The sequence below is a fragment of the Hemicordylus capensis genome, chromosome 2 (assembly GCF_027244095.1).
Source record: "Hemicordylus capensis ecotype Gifberg chromosome 2, rHemCap1.1.pri, whole genome shotgun sequence".
Lineage (NCBI taxonomy): Eukaryota > Metazoa > Chordata > Lepidosauria > Squamata > Cordylidae > Hemicordylus > Hemicordylus capensis.
Window position 1 is genome coordinate 198,256,848 of NC_069658.1, and position 15,990 is coordinate 198,272,837.

The 15,990-nt window shown below is 47.8% G+C and overlaps 1 protein-coding gene across 1 annotated transcript in view; it reads left to right on the top strand.

Annotated features, from left to right (window-relative positions):
* Positions 1–218: 218 nt before the first annotated feature.
* Positions 219–15,990, top strand: part of LOC128346747 (nuclear receptor subfamily 1 group D member 1-like) — a 36,061-nt gene continuing 20,289 nt past the window's right edge. The window contains exon 1 of the mRNA XM_053300363.1: positions 219–1,220. Coding sequence (XP_053156338.1) covers positions 1,205–1,220 — 16 coding nt within the window. The 5' untranslated portion in view covers positions 219–1,204. The remainder of the gene's footprint in view (positions 1,221–15,990) is intronic.

Genomic DNA, 15,990 nt, shown 5'->3' on the forward strand with positions numbered 1-15,990 from the left:
CCCTTTCATTGAACTTCAGGACTGGAGCATATCCATAGCGTGCAGAATATATAGGATTCCCACCCCCCGCCCTGCTTGACGGAGGCTCTTCAACCGCTGCAAGAGGAAGGCAGACATTCAATAGGTTTGTCTCGCCATGGTGTTATTAAAGGCACAGGAGTCATTTTTAATATTCTTTTTTTTCTCCAGGGCCTTGCCCGAAGATGGCGGTGGGGAAAATGTGGCCACCCTACAAGCTAGGGAGTAACAATGAACTGTGCCTCTGAGCACGTACTGAGCGGCGGAGCCTGCTGGCCAAATCATGCCTCCACTTCGTCCCCTTTCCCGGTTCTTCGCAGCCTGAGCTCCGGAACGCTCGCCCGGTTCCCTTCTTTGGCAAAGAAGGACGTGACCCCTTTTCCCCTGTTGACAATCGTCTGGGAAGTGCTGCTTGCCTGCGTGCCCCAGATGGGAGCGTGCCAGGCGGGGGCCTCTCTTCTTTCCTCGCGGGCTGCTGCTGCTGCGGCAGTGTAAGCTAGCCAGGCTAAGCCCAGCCCCCCTTCTCCCTCCCTGGCCCCGCCCCTTGCCCATGTGCGGCCCGGGAGTTGATGTCATCGTTCCGGCTGCCTGAAATGTGTGTCAGTGGGGCATGCCTTTGATTCTGTCACATGCAGGCTACACATGAGCCAGCCGCTAAGGCTTGCCAGAGCCGAACTCCCCCGCTCCCTCCTGGCTAGAAAACAGGAGCGCCTAATCCCGGAATTGAAACAAGCCAAAAAGCAGCAACCCTCACCCACATCTATAGCTACGTACCATCAGGGCAGAGCAGGGGTGCGCTGCGCGCGGGGAAGTCTCCAGCCCCCTTTTCCCAAAGCCCTGCACGCAAGCACGTGGGAGCCACAGTAGACAGCCAAACGCTGCCTCCTGAACCTTAACCATTTTGCACGGCGGCAGCTCAGGAGCGAGCAAGCACACGCGCGCGCGCATCCGCAGGAGAAAAAGAGAGAAAGTCGCAGAGGAATCCCTCAGCGCCTACCCTACTTGCTACCGAGCACATTTCGGCTTGGTGTTGCCTGCTTAGGGGAGCCAGAGATCACACACGAACGCACAGATCGATTGGCGCACACAAGCGCTACACTCAACTCCTCACCGTCGACGCGATTCCTGCTTTGCAGCCTGAGCCCGGTGAAATTAACAACGGCAGAGGAGCGCACAGAGACACAACATGGATAACAATTCTGGTAAGGCGCCAACCTTTCTGGTTCTGCAAACTCTTTGCAAGGATTTGCCTTAATGTTAAGAGGCATCATCGGTTAGCTGGTCGGGAGTGGGTGGGGGGCGGAAGTTTGGAGGCGAAAAGCAAAATGCACTCGGGGTAATTCTAGGTGCAGCCCGCCGGTAGTGATCAGGATGGTCTTGGCATTGTGTTCCAGCCCTGTGCGTTCTCCTCCTCAGCTTTCTCGCCTAGTCGCTTAGCTGGGAGGATTCCTGTTTTGTTTCTTCTACAGATCGCAGTCCCGGAAGGCGTGCAGGAGCATAAGTCTGGGGTTTAAGTCATTTCTCTGAAAAGAAAGAAAGAAAACCCTTGGGTTATTTTTAGATGGCTGGTGTTTTCCTGAGGCTCAGATTTCTGAAATGCGAGTAGGCTGATAAAGAGGCCTTCAGTGTTGATTTTTGCATGAAACGTAGGGAGGCAAGTAGAAATATGAATATTTTGTATGAATTCTGTGGATACTGGAGTGATTGTTGTAAGTAGGGAGGAAGACAGAGCCAGCCAGCCTGCAATATATGCCTGAGCATACAAAGAAAATTATTGGTGCAATGTTGAATGTAGTTATGAGGAGACTGCAAATCTTTCTTCATGGAGGGTTGGTGGTGGTGGTTATTTGCAGGGGGGGCGGTATAATCAGTACCTGTCTGGTACTGAATAGATGCTCGCTATTAGTTTTGACAAATGCCATGAATCTGAATCACATGAGATGCCACTGGGTTAGTACACCCAAGTAAACAAACAGGGTGATAAATGATTCTCAAAAAACCAACACTACTCATTGCTGTATTATCCCTGGCCAGTGTGCAAAGAAGAAACCCTTCATTTACTGCACAGCCTAAGGTGGGGGTTAGGTGGGGTCAGCAGCAAATCCCATCCACATTGTGGAATGTGGGAGATGATTGGGAGTAGCTGATGTGTGAAGTTATGACTGAGCATTCCAGCAGGACTGTTGAAGTGTGTGTGTCGTGGTGGTGGTGGTGGTGAGATCAATGCAGAGAACCACATTTTGATATGAGGGAAATGGGCGGTGCTATCTTATACTGAATCGAACGGCGCTAGAGAGGTGTTTCCTAGCTTGACTGAAGACACCAAGGATAGAACTTGTGTCTTCCTACATGCAAATCATTTGCATGTTAGAATTCCCTGTTAGAATCAGATAGATTCCATGTTAGAATCAGAGCTGTGTTTATTCTACCAGAGCACCCCACAAGTGCAGAAGCTGGTACCTGCCAAAGGGTCCAACATCTTGAGAATCTGTTTTTGGTTGTTGTTTTTTTAAAAAAAGAAGTTTCTAGCCCTTCATGCAATCAAGGTAGGCTTGATGGTGCTGGGACCATGCCTGGTTAAATGACCTCTCAGAAGCCAGCGGGGTCTGAATTGGATATCCAGGGTCAGGATACAGAGTTTCAGTTCCCTGCCGCCTAGCCCTTGGCCCAACCTTCTGATTAGGAGAAGCAGAATACATATGCAAATGCAAACAGATGCAAATGTGTGTAATTAGCACAATATATGCACAGGGCAAACCTGAGCTTTTCTTGATGCAGATTTTGAATTACCTTACACTGCTGCAGATTTATTTTATTTATTTAAGCGCCAGAGTGACACACAAACCTGCACCCTATGGTTTTCCATGTTGGTAACAAGCCTCTAGAAGGGAGTAAGAAGACATGCATAGGGATCCCTCGACCCCGTGATCCTTGTGGGGGACACCACAACTCTCATCACAGATATGGGAAGCCTGAGCTGCCCTCCGTCCTCTCTCCTGCTAAATCTGTAAGGAGCTTTGGGAGCGCAGTGTAGGGGAAGCATTTCATAGCATTAGTGTGTGGCAGCACTGTGGTTAAACCAGAGAGAGAACCCTCAGAAATTCCCTGGTGGCCATAAAAGCCAAAGTGATGGTAGCTGAGTGTTGGACTTGGACCAGGGAAACCTGGGTTCCAGTCCTGTTCAGCCATGAAGCAAACCAGGGGCGGGGCGGGTGGTGGTGGTTGTGCCTTATCCAAGGTAACCCACTGTCCTTCTCAGCCTAACCTACCTCACAGGGTTGTCATGAGGATTAAATGGAACAACTTTACAGGTGCCACTGGGGAGGGAAAAGTAAACAATATTATTGTATCCATATAATATAATGCATATCTATATGTGTGTGTACATGAATGAGTACATAAACATGATTAGTGAGTCCCTAGTCTCCGAGAATATTTTGGCATTGGGGAAAGCAGGAGAAATCCGGTCATTCTTCTGGGGCCATCCATTATGAGATGTAACATTAGCAGGTGCGGATATATTGGAATTTGGTGCACAAGGTCATGCAGTGATGTCACACCGGGTCATGCTGACATCCTGCAATGAAACACAATGTCATTGCGATGTCACCCAATTGTTTGGAAAAAGAGATACAGTGTCTTCTCAGTCAGGGCAATGCCCAAGCATGATGGTCTTCCCATGAGGTGTTAACATCCCACGGACTGGCCCCTTGAAGATCTTTGTCCTCCTAGGAAGCTTCTGTTACGATTTGCAGTGGAATGTTTACATCACACTTTGCTACTGCACTGTAGCCTCAGAGGTGTCATTTTGTAGTTCTCTCTGTTAGCACTTTGTTTATGTTATAGTGATAACTTCTAATAGGAATCAAGTGTCTGCAGCAGTTCGTGGCGGGGCGGTCATGCAACTTGGTATTCTTAGAAACCTTGGGATCTTCTTCTGATAGGATTCATCTGGGAGCAATGCCCAGCAAGGACTGATCTGGTCAGCCATCAAGTTCAGGTAGGGCTGTCCTTAGGACAGGGCACGCAGAGCGACTGCCCTTTTAACCCCCGTTAAAATTAACCAGAAGGGGCTCTCCCACACTGGCTGATTTACCTCAGGACCTGCTCTCCAGCAGGACTCTCTAAGGACAGCCTTGTATTCAGGTGTCTGTACATTTGTGCATGTGTGGATGACTAAACCCGCATTCATTTAAAAAGTGAACCTGGGTACAAGTCCCCTCAAATTCAGGGTGCAGATAAGAAGTGTGCAGATGTACACTGACACACATTGTATGAGTGTTGGAAATAATGTGTGAATAGGGCTTAAGCATTGGACTCTTTCTCTTCCTCTAAAGCAGGGGTGGTCAATGTCTGTACTGGGGGCGAATTCTGTTCTCCAAACAGTGGAGAGAGATGACAGCATATTTTGCCACGCAAACTGGCTCCTCATGAGCAATCAGTTTCTGTACTAAAGTCAACACCATCTACCAGCAAGGGCCTCGCAGTTATGGGGCACATGTACTGGATTACATACAAACCCAAACAGAAGGGTAGTGTTAAAATGCAGTGGATTTCTGTCCATCTGAAAACATTGTTCTTTTCCTTGTGGAATGCATCTGTGGGCAAACCTCTTCTTTCTTACCATACATTCATTTCCGTTTGGTAGGGCTGTCAGGGGCCATCTAAATCTGACACTCATTGCCTGCGGGGGCCCTAGTTGCTCTTTTGTGCTGTAAGGCATTCAAGGTTGCCTGTGTGAGAAACTTTGGCTCTCACCTTCGCCTGACCACATGGACCAGCAGCCATCTACCTAATCCCTCTGATGGGAGTGACAGTCCTGCTACTTCCCCTTGCTTGGATGATCCTCCTGGGTATGCCTGCATGTGATTCTTGCTTGCACAGTGCTGACCTGACTGTGCATTCTCCTGACTATGCCTTGCCAGCCTTCTGATTGCATGTGCCCAAGGTTTCCTGCAGTTAATCACCACTTGAGGGAGATGGCTGGGATGACTCAGAGGCCTTTGAGGAGGAGGGTGCTCATAGATGCCTGTGCATGCATGGCCCAGGTGTGCTATTTTGAATGCTGGCAGGCTGACTTAGGAGTGTCCTGCTTGCCAAATAATCTTAGGTGGATTCCATTTAAAAGGCTGCCGTTCCCCAGGACAACTGCCTTCATCTCATCCAGTTCATGGGAAGTTCAAGGTGTGCTCTTTGAATTCCGTTTGACCCTGGCTGGCCTGAGGTGTGGTTGTCTCACTGCGTTCAGGAGTTGCAACCTGCTGAGCTAACAAAACATTACAAACCCCCAGTACATGTCCAGGAGACACTTCCTGAAGTTGCCATTTTTATTTATTTATTTTGTCTGTAGATACCATTTGGCTTCTGTGTGGATTACAGGATACAGGCAAACAGAGAAACTGATTGGCCTCCTTTCCCAGCTTTCCCTTGAAAACAAGCATCTTCCCCCCCCCCCGCTCGGTGACCAACCTCTGGAACTGGCGCTGGAGTGGTTGATCAGCGATAACCATGAATGGGGCACTTGGGTAGTCATGTAGAGATGCTGGCAGGTGCTGCTTTTCACATCGGTGCTGTACGATGTACCAAAAACTTTGCTCTTCTCGCAGCTCCTAAGTAGAGTTGCCAGTTCTCTAATATTGACCTGGAATCTCCAGAAATCGGCATCAATCACCCAAATGATTGAAAGCAATCCTGGATATGTTAATGGCTTGATATTGTGAAAAATATTGGGGTGGGGCAGGGGGAAGAGGATTTTGGTGATTTTGGAGCCTGGACCTAAAGGCCTTTGGAGCCCCCTCCCCGCTGCAAGTTAAGCATCATCCCCCTACACACACACACACACACACACACACACACACACACACACACACACCCCATGACACATGCAGTATTTTAAACACATGGGTTTTTTAGGGCACAAACAGCAACTGAACTCACAAGAATGTAAGAATATAAAACAGGTATATTTATGCAGATATGCATTAGCAGAAACATTTCAACACGCAACTTAACATATTCCCACCCCACATATTTCTTTCCCCATCCCGCCCCCTCTCTGTCTCTAAAGCAGAGGTCACACTCAGCGCCCAGCACAGTCATGGTTGGCTTTCCGGCGCAGTGTGGGCCAGCAGCACGGCAGGGCAACCACACCATCAGAGAGAGACTAAAGAGGATTTGGGGGCTCCCAGGAGGTGTGGAGGCCCTGGAGCTTGGCCTCCGGACGTCCAGGGGTAAGAGCGCCTCTATCCCCAGGAAGAATTTCTGACTCTTCCCTTTCCATAGACAATGGCCAGTCCACCAATCTCCTGGGCTTCTAGGAGCCAAGAGGCAGGAGTGAACGCTGTAGCAACACACCTTATCCTGTCCTAGCTGGTCCTTGGGAACCATAGATATGTCATTTGTGAGCTGGGGGGGGGCAGCACTGCAGGAGCATTTGAGCAACCACTTAGGCAGGAACTGGGTCCAGCTGCCAGCATCATAGCACCTCTTATGAGATGGTGCTGGAGGAGGACCCTCTCAGCCTGGTCCTCTGTGTTCTAGAGGCAGAGCACTGATTGAATCGTCCAACTGGGCTGCTTGTATATTAGTATATTAATTTTCTTTTTCTTTGGTGAGATTTAACTCCAGGCAACTTGACCAATCGTTTTAACAAATTCTGGGCTGATTTGCAAGTCACACAGGTGTGCCATTTGTCTGTTCTGTGTCTTCCAGTGAACACCTGTAACATTTGAAGGAGAGGCCTAGATTGTCAATGCACAGGGAGCTGGGGCCACATGCTTCGCCCTGGCCGGCACTTGTTCCTGTGTGTCCAGACACGTGTATCCAGTTATGTTAATGTGCCCTGGGAGCAGTGTTCCCTCTAGCAGGGACTCCCAGATGTTTCTCACTACAACTCCCAGCATCCTCAGCTGCAATGGCTTTTGCTTGGGCATTATGGGAGTTGAGGTCAACAACATCTGGGAGTCCCTGTTAGAGGCAACACTGCCTGGGAGGCATACATCAAGCAAGCCGTTAACCTGTCTGCCGTGCAGATTATGAATTGGCTCCCCAGTTATATTTCTGGTGCTTAATCAGGTGATCTGGGAACAGAAGTGGGGTCAGGTGAGACCGACATATTTGCAGTATATGTGCTTGTTTTTCTGCACAGGCGGATGGGAGCAGGTTATTCGGTTGATTCCACGTCACATACTCTTTGTGCACATCTGCACTTCAGAGTTACATTGGTTAGATGCCAGTTTACCCATCATGGCTGCCCCTTAAGAATAATGGGAATTATAGCTTGCTGAAGGTAAAGAATATTTTTTGTCAAAGAGTCTTAGTCCCCTCACAGAGATAGTTCTCTGGTGAGAAGGCATGACTGTGAAGCCATGCAAAGTCTGGGGTGTAGATATCCATCCATACCCTCCAACAATTCATGGGTGACAACAGGGTCATCTGTAACATCCATTCTGACACAAAGCACCTCAGCCTGGGGCCTTCCTTCTCTGGTCTCTCTATGCATTTTTCTGCACTGGCCTGCCCTGCAGTGGCTTCTGAAACAGCAGACTCGTATCTTGACCATCACAGGGTGTTTCTCCTTTAAAACTTGGGTGTGTCTGTGATAGAATATTTAATCTCACAGTGGATGTGACAGTATTTCTAGAATAGCTGCGACTCAAACATAGAGCCTCGTTTAGTTTCTGGATGGGTGGTGATGGGGCTGGGGGTTATTTTATTAGATTTACTGTATATCCCATCCTTCTTTGTGGCACCTTAAGACAAATACATTTATTACAGAATAAGCTTTGTGGCTTATGCATGAACTGTTATCCTCAGTTGGTGGGTATAGAGAAAATACAGGGAAAAGGAGTAGAGAAAAATAAAGAAGACTGTAAACAGGAGGGTCAAATGGCCATGAAAGGCAGGGAGTATAGTTTGTGAAGCTTAAATATATAACTATTCACAACAGCAGCAATTGGAGATAGTCAGGCTAGAAAGATGTTGTTAACACTGGCTCCAACACATTTGTGAGTCTTCAAGATGCACCAGACTTCTTTTTTTGTCATCCTTGTCACTTGTGACATATTGACAACCTGAAAAACTAAACTAAACAGACCCACACCTTGGAGGAGGATAATGACCGATAGACAAACAATCCTCTTCCAGTTTGCAAACATGTCTCTGTCTTGTCACCGGGACTTGGCACCTATCATAGGTGAGTGATGGTTCCCAAGCCTGCCTTGCAGACCAGATGGGGGTATGTTTTCTTCTCAGCAGTGAGTTCCACTGGGTCTTTCTTCAGTGTGACTTAAGTGTGCCACAGGCTGCAGTTTCAGTAATGGGTATATAATTCTGCAGTGAGAGCTGTCTCAGCTCAGCTCAGAACTGCGCCACCTCATTCTGCCCTTTCTCCTGTTGTGGTGACTTTGACCTACTTCACTGTCTGCAGGCGTCAACAGCATTTTCACAGGTGCCAGAGAGGCTGAGAGCAAACTTAAAATGCATCGCAGCAGCAGGCAGGATATGCTGGGCTTGGAGCAAAAGCAGACTTGGGCAGGGTGTGGGCCTGCCACTTGTTAGAGCTTCTTTGATTGTATTACCTCTGCAAAAGATGCTTTTCCTTTCTTGATGTCCATCAGCATTCAGGTATCAGAAAAGAGCTTTGGTGGAAGGGGGAAAGGAGCAGTAGGTAAGCAGGCTCTCCCTTTTTATTCCTGCTTCCTGTTGGATTGAACCCTCCCTCTCGAACAAAAGACATCTTCTGACACTTTAAAAAAAGCAGTGAGATGTGTAAAGAGCTGCACTATGCATACCCCGATTCAGAAGCAGAGTGATCTGTTGAGTGTAGCACAGATGCAGAACTGAGGCGAAATGAGACCAGAATGTTCTCATAATATAATAGGCGAAATGAGACCAGAATATCTGGTGGGCCACTGTGCGAAACAGGATGCTGGACTAGATGGGCCTTGGGCCTGATCCAGCAGGGCTGTTCTTATGTTCCTAATGTGTCTTGTCAAGTCCACACCTTCAAGAGCCAGTGTGGTTTAGTGGTAAGAATGTTGGCCTAGGATTTGGGAGACCCAGGTTCAAATGTTCAATTAACTATGAAGCTCAATAGATGGCCTTGGGCCAGTCACCCTCTCTGTCTCTCGTGGTTGTTGGAAGGATGGTGGAGATAGGGGGACTGCTATGTATATTCCTTTCAGATCCTTGGAGGAAGGGTGAGATTAAAAAGGTAACATAAACCAGTGCCACGCATCAAGCTACAGATTTCAGGAAAATTGGTTTAATAAGCTCTGTTCGGTTGTTCTAAAAAATAAAATTAAAAAGCCCGCTGTACATGTCACATCAGTCCTCCTCCCGCCTGGGTTCTTTATGCTTAAGGTGTTCATCTGAAGAGATGAGCACCTTATGCGTGATTGCTGGCATTTCCGTGATCAATAGGCTGGGGCAAACAGGGCTATAGTTCCTACTTCTTCTAGGCAACGCAGCTTTGGGGAGGGGATTATCTGAGGGGGGTGTTGAACACATTCTGCTGCAATGTACATGCTGCTTCTCCTTCTCCCCTTGTGGGGTTCCAGACACATCTGCATGCACAGTTGTGAGGGGGTGGGGAGTAATCAGAAAATTGGCAGGTGGGGGAAGGGTGAAGTCCCCCTGTCACTACTTGAGAGTGAAATTTATTTATTTATTTATTTGATTTCTATGCCGCCCTTCCAAAAATGGCTCAGGGCAGTTTACAAAGAGAAATAATAAATCAATCAGATGGATCCCTGTCCCGAAAGGGCTCACAATCTAAAAAAAAAGATTATGTGCTCCTGAACCTGCTGTGCATGGGGAAAGCACCTGCTGGGGTTTTATTCTACCTGTTTGTGAATAATAATATGTAGCTCCTCAGCACTGTGTTCTGTGCGTTTGTTTTTAATGGGTATTTTGGCCCTGAGGATGGCACCTGAACCACAAGCTCCCACATCCTGAGTCACACCGCCAGTACGAGCCACACCGAGGGCTGATCCGCATGGCCCATTTTTGAACTTGTTTTGAAACCAAATTAATGGAAATAGCACACATAGGAAAAGTCAAGCTGGTCTGAATGTCTGTGTGGTTAACTGGTTGCCTGGATGGTTCACCACAAAAGCTAAGTGCATCAGTGAGACGGCGATAAGCAGTGGTGAATAGTCCACCCAATGCATTATGGGACTCTTCAGACAATAAGCTTACCTGACACACACTAAAACCAGGTCAGATTCTCTCCCCACATCCTCCCCAATCCACTCGATTTAAAAACAAACCCAAATTTGTGTTTGTGAGCTGTGCTACTTGTTCTCATGATTACACATCATGGCCCACTCTTTTTACTGAACTCCCCCAACTCTGTAGGGCTTTGTAGAACAAATGCGACATCTGTGGGGGCAGACTTTTGTTGGGGGGGGGGAACTGTGATCTGAACTCTAGAGTGAAAAACAAAACCCAAAACAAAATTGGGCTATTCCTAATATTTTAATTGAGGGATGTTTGGACGTGTTTATGTTCTGTCCCCGTGCCCATCTCTCCCCACCCCAAGGGAGGCAAACAAGTCTCTTTGAGATCACATTTGGTATCTTTATTCCCAGGCTCTTTGCCTATTTCTGGGAGTGCTGCCGCAGTTTCAACAAGCCCACGGATGCACTCTGATTTGTTTAACCTACTTAAAGCCAAAAAACTGAGCTGCTCTTTCCTCTCTTACCCCTCCCACCCCTGTTCCACTGATGAAGGAACGTGCAGGCAGATTAAAGCCTGCACGAGTAGCTAGTGTCTCCTGGCAGGCTTCAGTTAAGACCCTAGCTAGACTCGTGTTCCGTGTCTGGGTAATCTTATTGATTGACACATCACCATTTTGCAGGGAAGCATCAGCACTTTCTTCCCAATAGGCAAGTATTTCTCCTTCTGAAGGCTGTCCCCTGGATCCCGGAGGCGCTAGTTCTAAAGGAGAGCAGAAAGGAAATAGGGCTGTTTGTCCTTAATTTTGGTACTGATTTCTCTGGGCTGCTTGTGCTCCAGCGGAAAGATGGCCAGCAGATTTCCATCCAGAGGCTTTGCCTTCAGAATGGACCAGCACAAGTTGCATGCTTAGTCTGATACAAAGAGGTTTCTCTACTAAAGAGAAACCGCTTGATCCTGGTCCACATTATGCGGAGGACCCATATAAAAATCAGGTGTTTGTAAATGGGACAGCTGAAGTGCCATAGAAGTGCCTTAAGTGTCTATTGGGTGACTAATGCCTTCTTAGGAGGGTCAAGGGTGTTTGGTTCGAAAACCACTTGCAAGTGTAACATGAAGTGCTTGTCTACGATCACAGCAGTCCCATCATGGGTGAATAATCACGAGGCAGGCTTTGCAACACTTTGTTCCAGGGTGGCCAAAGATGTTGCAGCACCTGAGGTGAGGCACCAAATGCTGCCATGCCCCAGTGCAGCCAGCCCCCTTGCAAGTTTGGAAAGTGGTGCAGGGGATGGGGAGGAGGGAAGGTTGCCAGCAGCCTCCTCTTCTTTCCTTAAACTTCCTACAAGCTTTGCAAGTATGAGAGACGTTCCTGCCAAGCTTGCAAGGGTCAGATTGGTCCCAAAGAGGTGCTCTGATGGCAGCAGGGGGGCAATCTGCAGGCGCTCCAATACTTTGCCCCTTGAGGTGACTGCAGCCTCACTTTGCCTCATGAAAGGACCACCTGCATTTTGTTCTGTACCAAGAGGTTTTTTCTTATTAGTAGTAGCAGAGAAAAAATAGCACGTGAGGTCAAATCACGTAACTTGAGCAAAAATTGCCAGAGGTTGGATATAGGGCTGTTTGTGTTTCAGGCTCTTCTTTGTGTATTTCGTACAGAACATACGTGGGGGGGAATGGAACACTTTTTTTGTAGCATATACCAGAGTCCAAAGGATCCTACGATTAGAAGGGACACATTTGATCTTTGTAGTATAGTTACATCACAATCAGGCAAGGGTGTAGCTAGGGGAGAGGGGGCCCATGTTCACCCCTCTCCTTGGCGGCCCCTCCTAGTGAGGGAGATAATGAAGAAAATAGTGAGGGGTGGAGCTGGGGGCCCCAGTTCTTTGAACCCATCTGCTCAATTATAGCTACGCCCCTACAATCAGGTGTTTTTCTTTTTTTGCAAAGCTCAAGAATTAGAAAGTGTTTTCTAACAAGATACAGCAAAGGTGGAAATTCTCCCAGTTTTGGCAGTCAACATTTTAATCTGATCAATCTGGTTCTTTTAAATATGTCTGGCACTGTACCATTTTTATTTTGTTTGCCAGCCCAGCTGAGAAGAAGTCATTACAATCCCTGTTCTAGAGATGGGAGAGAACTGAGGATTAGATACACTGACTGAACCAAACTACTCAAAGGTGTTCATTGATGAGCTGTGATTTGAACCCAGATCGAAGCCCAAGACCCTGGTCCCTCATCCAAATTAATGCTATTATTCCACGAGACTGCCTTATTAAAATCGACTTCACAAAAACAAATCAACTTGCCAAGCAAAATCATTTTCAGTATGTGATAGTTCTGGTGAAATTAGGGGGCTGACATTAGAACTTCAAGTGAATGCCTATTTTGGCTCTTAAATTTGGAACCAGGAATTTGCTATCCAAGATTGGCTGGGATCACTTTTCCCATTGATTGGCCAGGCAAGCAAAAATTGAGTCATTTTTCTTTTTTGTTTAACTGCAATCTTTACTTAGATCGAGGGAGGTGGAGAGAATTTATGCGAAGGTCAGCTTGAAAGCAATTGTGATAAGCAAGCCCCAAATAGGGTCATTGCTCTCATCTGCAGAGGGAGGAGGAAAAGCAGGTTTCCTTGCTTCAAAAAGGGGAGGACAGCAGCTTCCTGGCCTAGATTCTGAAATATACCAGGACTCCCCCCAGCTGTTGACAGCTTCAAAGACAGCACAGCGGTGGCTTATCAACATGCAGGGGAACTGCTGAGAGCTGCTGAATTCGCCTTTGTCAGGTGAATTCAGGTCACCAGGTACAAGCAACTGCAGCAACTGTCTTCAGCACAATGGTTCTGGAGGGTGCCTTGGATTGATTTTTGTAGCGCCTGGGAAATGCATACTGCAGCCGTTCCCTTTCCTGCTCTGGCACACTAATGTGGCACAGCTGAAATCCGTTCTCTGTTTGCTAGAGGTTCAAGGATTAGCAATGTGGCTGTGATTGCCTCCCCCAACCGGCAACTGCAGAGGAACCAACTGCAGTGTCAGCAGCATGGAAGAGCTGTGACGGTGCTGATGGATGAGGCAGCATGATACAATGCAGGCACTCATAATGCCTCTCTGAGGGGAGGGCTGTGCGGTGGGGGTGGGTGGGTACTGCTACTGTTGGAGTTCCAGTGCATCACCTATTACAGCCCCCAACAGCTACTGCTGTGCTCCTGATTGTGCCAACTTTGTTGCTGTGAGAAATAAAAGTTCTGATCAAGTATTTCATGGGGCTGGAAAAACTCGAGAAGAGGAATGGTCACCTGTCAAGGCATGGAAGATTTGCGTTATGATTACTTTTTAAACTTAAAATAATTATACTCCGCCTCTTCACTGAAGGGATTCATGAGATCTTGTTTCTGTTCCCATTGCTTGGCTGCTGACCAGTTGCATTGATTTTAAGTGTGTGTGTGTGTGTTGGATAGCCCTTGGATGACATCCTCTCCTGGTCCATGTCTGCCACATCTGCCTGCCCAGTCAGCACGTGCTTCTGCAGGCTGCATTAGTGACTGGCAGGATTACCCTCCTACATTGTCTCAGGACCTTTTGGTTTCATTTGAGAGTTCCTCCCTGTAGCGGGGCTGAAGGCCAGCTGCACCCCATGGGCTCTAGCAGCTGGCATATTGGAAGCCTTCAATTTAAAAAATGTCTGCAAATGGTCAGTGTCAATGCTCAAAGTTTTACCATGGTCCAGTATTCCATACAACCCCTGCCGACTGGACAAAGAGACACCTCTTAAAGTGTCAGCTCTCTTATATTTAAGAGGGAGAGCATCTGTCCCTATTCAGCCCAGCATAGCACCCCTCCAATGTAGGGATTCTCAAACTTGGATTACAGTGGCCCTGGCCATTGTAGCTGGGGATGATGGGAGTTGTAGTTCAACATGTGGGGGCCGAGAGTTGAGAACCTTTGCTCCAGTGGTTATTGCTGGTATCTCCCTCGGGTTTCTTTTTAGATAGAGGGTCCTACAAGGGACCATTTTCTCATTCCTTTGGCTATGTAAACCACTTTATTGTTGTTGAAAAGAAAAAAATATATATATATATATACACACACACATACATACACACACACACACACACACATACATAAATATATATGTGCAGATCTCTCAGATTAATAGGACTCAGAATATTACAGGTCTGATGCAGGGGTGTAGCAAGGTTGGAGTAGGCCCAGAGACAAGATTTTAAAATGGGCCCCCCTCCTCATTGAAGCTCAGCTCATGAAGTAAAGAAATCTTAAATGAGGCTGAATAGTGGTAACAAAAAGCAGAGTAAAAACCTATGTGCCACAATAGAACATCATCCTAAATTATTTTTTTAAAGGTTTTGTAAATTGTGGATGATGCAAGTGATTTAATGATACTAGAGAAAGGCATGCTGGTCTGGCAGCTCCAGGTCTTAACACTCACATCAATTTCGGAGGATGAATACAACTGAAGGAAGCCCAGGCGGGTACGCAGCTGGGGGACTCAGTCATGTGACTTGCCTCTGGGGGGCCCCTCAAGGCAGTGGGCCCCCAGACAACTGTCTCCCCTTGCCCTATGATAGTTATGCCCCTGGTCTGATGTACCTTTACATCAGTGGGAGGTAGAGCGAGACACCGCCAGCTGGCTCCACCCTCCCCCACGCATTCAGAGTAAGGTGTACCTACAACTGGAAGGTTCCTGAACATGCGTACAGGGCCTGCTTGCATAAGCCTTATTCAGACATTATGCTATATATGTATACAGGTACACATGTCTGTGTTTTTATGTGAATGATTGCACATGCATTCATTTAATAGTAAACCTTCGTACCTGCACCCTCAAATGCCAAATAGGAAGTGTGCATGTACAATCTATGTGCATTGAACATAATGGGCAAGTAGCTTACATGCATACAGATCTGTATGTGTGTGCACTGTGCACAGATGGTATGTGCCTTGAACATGATGTGAATACTGGTGTTGTACCTGCGTCAAGCCCACTGAACGTGTGGAAGTCAAAGGCATGGCCAGTGGACGCACAGAGGTCAGAGATGGGGCCAGCAAGCACGATCCTGTCCCTCCTCCCACAGACATTTGCTGTATCCTGGATGGGTGTGAGAGGACAGCAATGCATGATCCTGGACAGGATACACACACACACTTCAAAGGGCCGTGCATACTCCGGGGCGGGAGTTTCCCTGCCTCTTAATGTGAAGAAGGGTGTTCGTTAGGGAACCAGAACTGGAAGCAGGGCTATTTGAGTGCACAGTCAGTGGTGAACCTGGGTTTCCTGCCACTTAACCTGAGGCAGTCCCTCGCTTGCTGCAGAACTACAACATAGAAACCCCCGTTGAGCCGCTCTGGCAGTGGCTTTCCAGAGTTGCAGAGAGGGATGTTTCTTTCCCAACCCTACCTGGGGAGGCCAGGGAAGGGGACTGAAGCCGGGACCCTCTGCATGTCATAGGTATGCTTTCCCGTTAAGCTACAGCTCCGTCCCAAGGCATCTTGGACCAGATGGCATGGTTTGCGGGTCAGAGGGTGTGCTTCTCCCCCGCCCCGCAGTCCCTGCGCTTCTCCTTTTTAAATCTAAGCTTTCTGGAAGCCCAGCCTTCCCCGCCACCCGATCCTAGATAGATGTGAGAGTCAGGGGCGGTGCGGTTGTGGTTAAGCCAACCAATAGCAGTCTGCACATGTTCAGAGACCGCTTCCTTTCCCGTTGCTTCCCCTGCACGAGCCCCCAAGCCTCTTCTCCAGTCTAACCTGTAACCCCGCCCGCGCCCCACTCCCG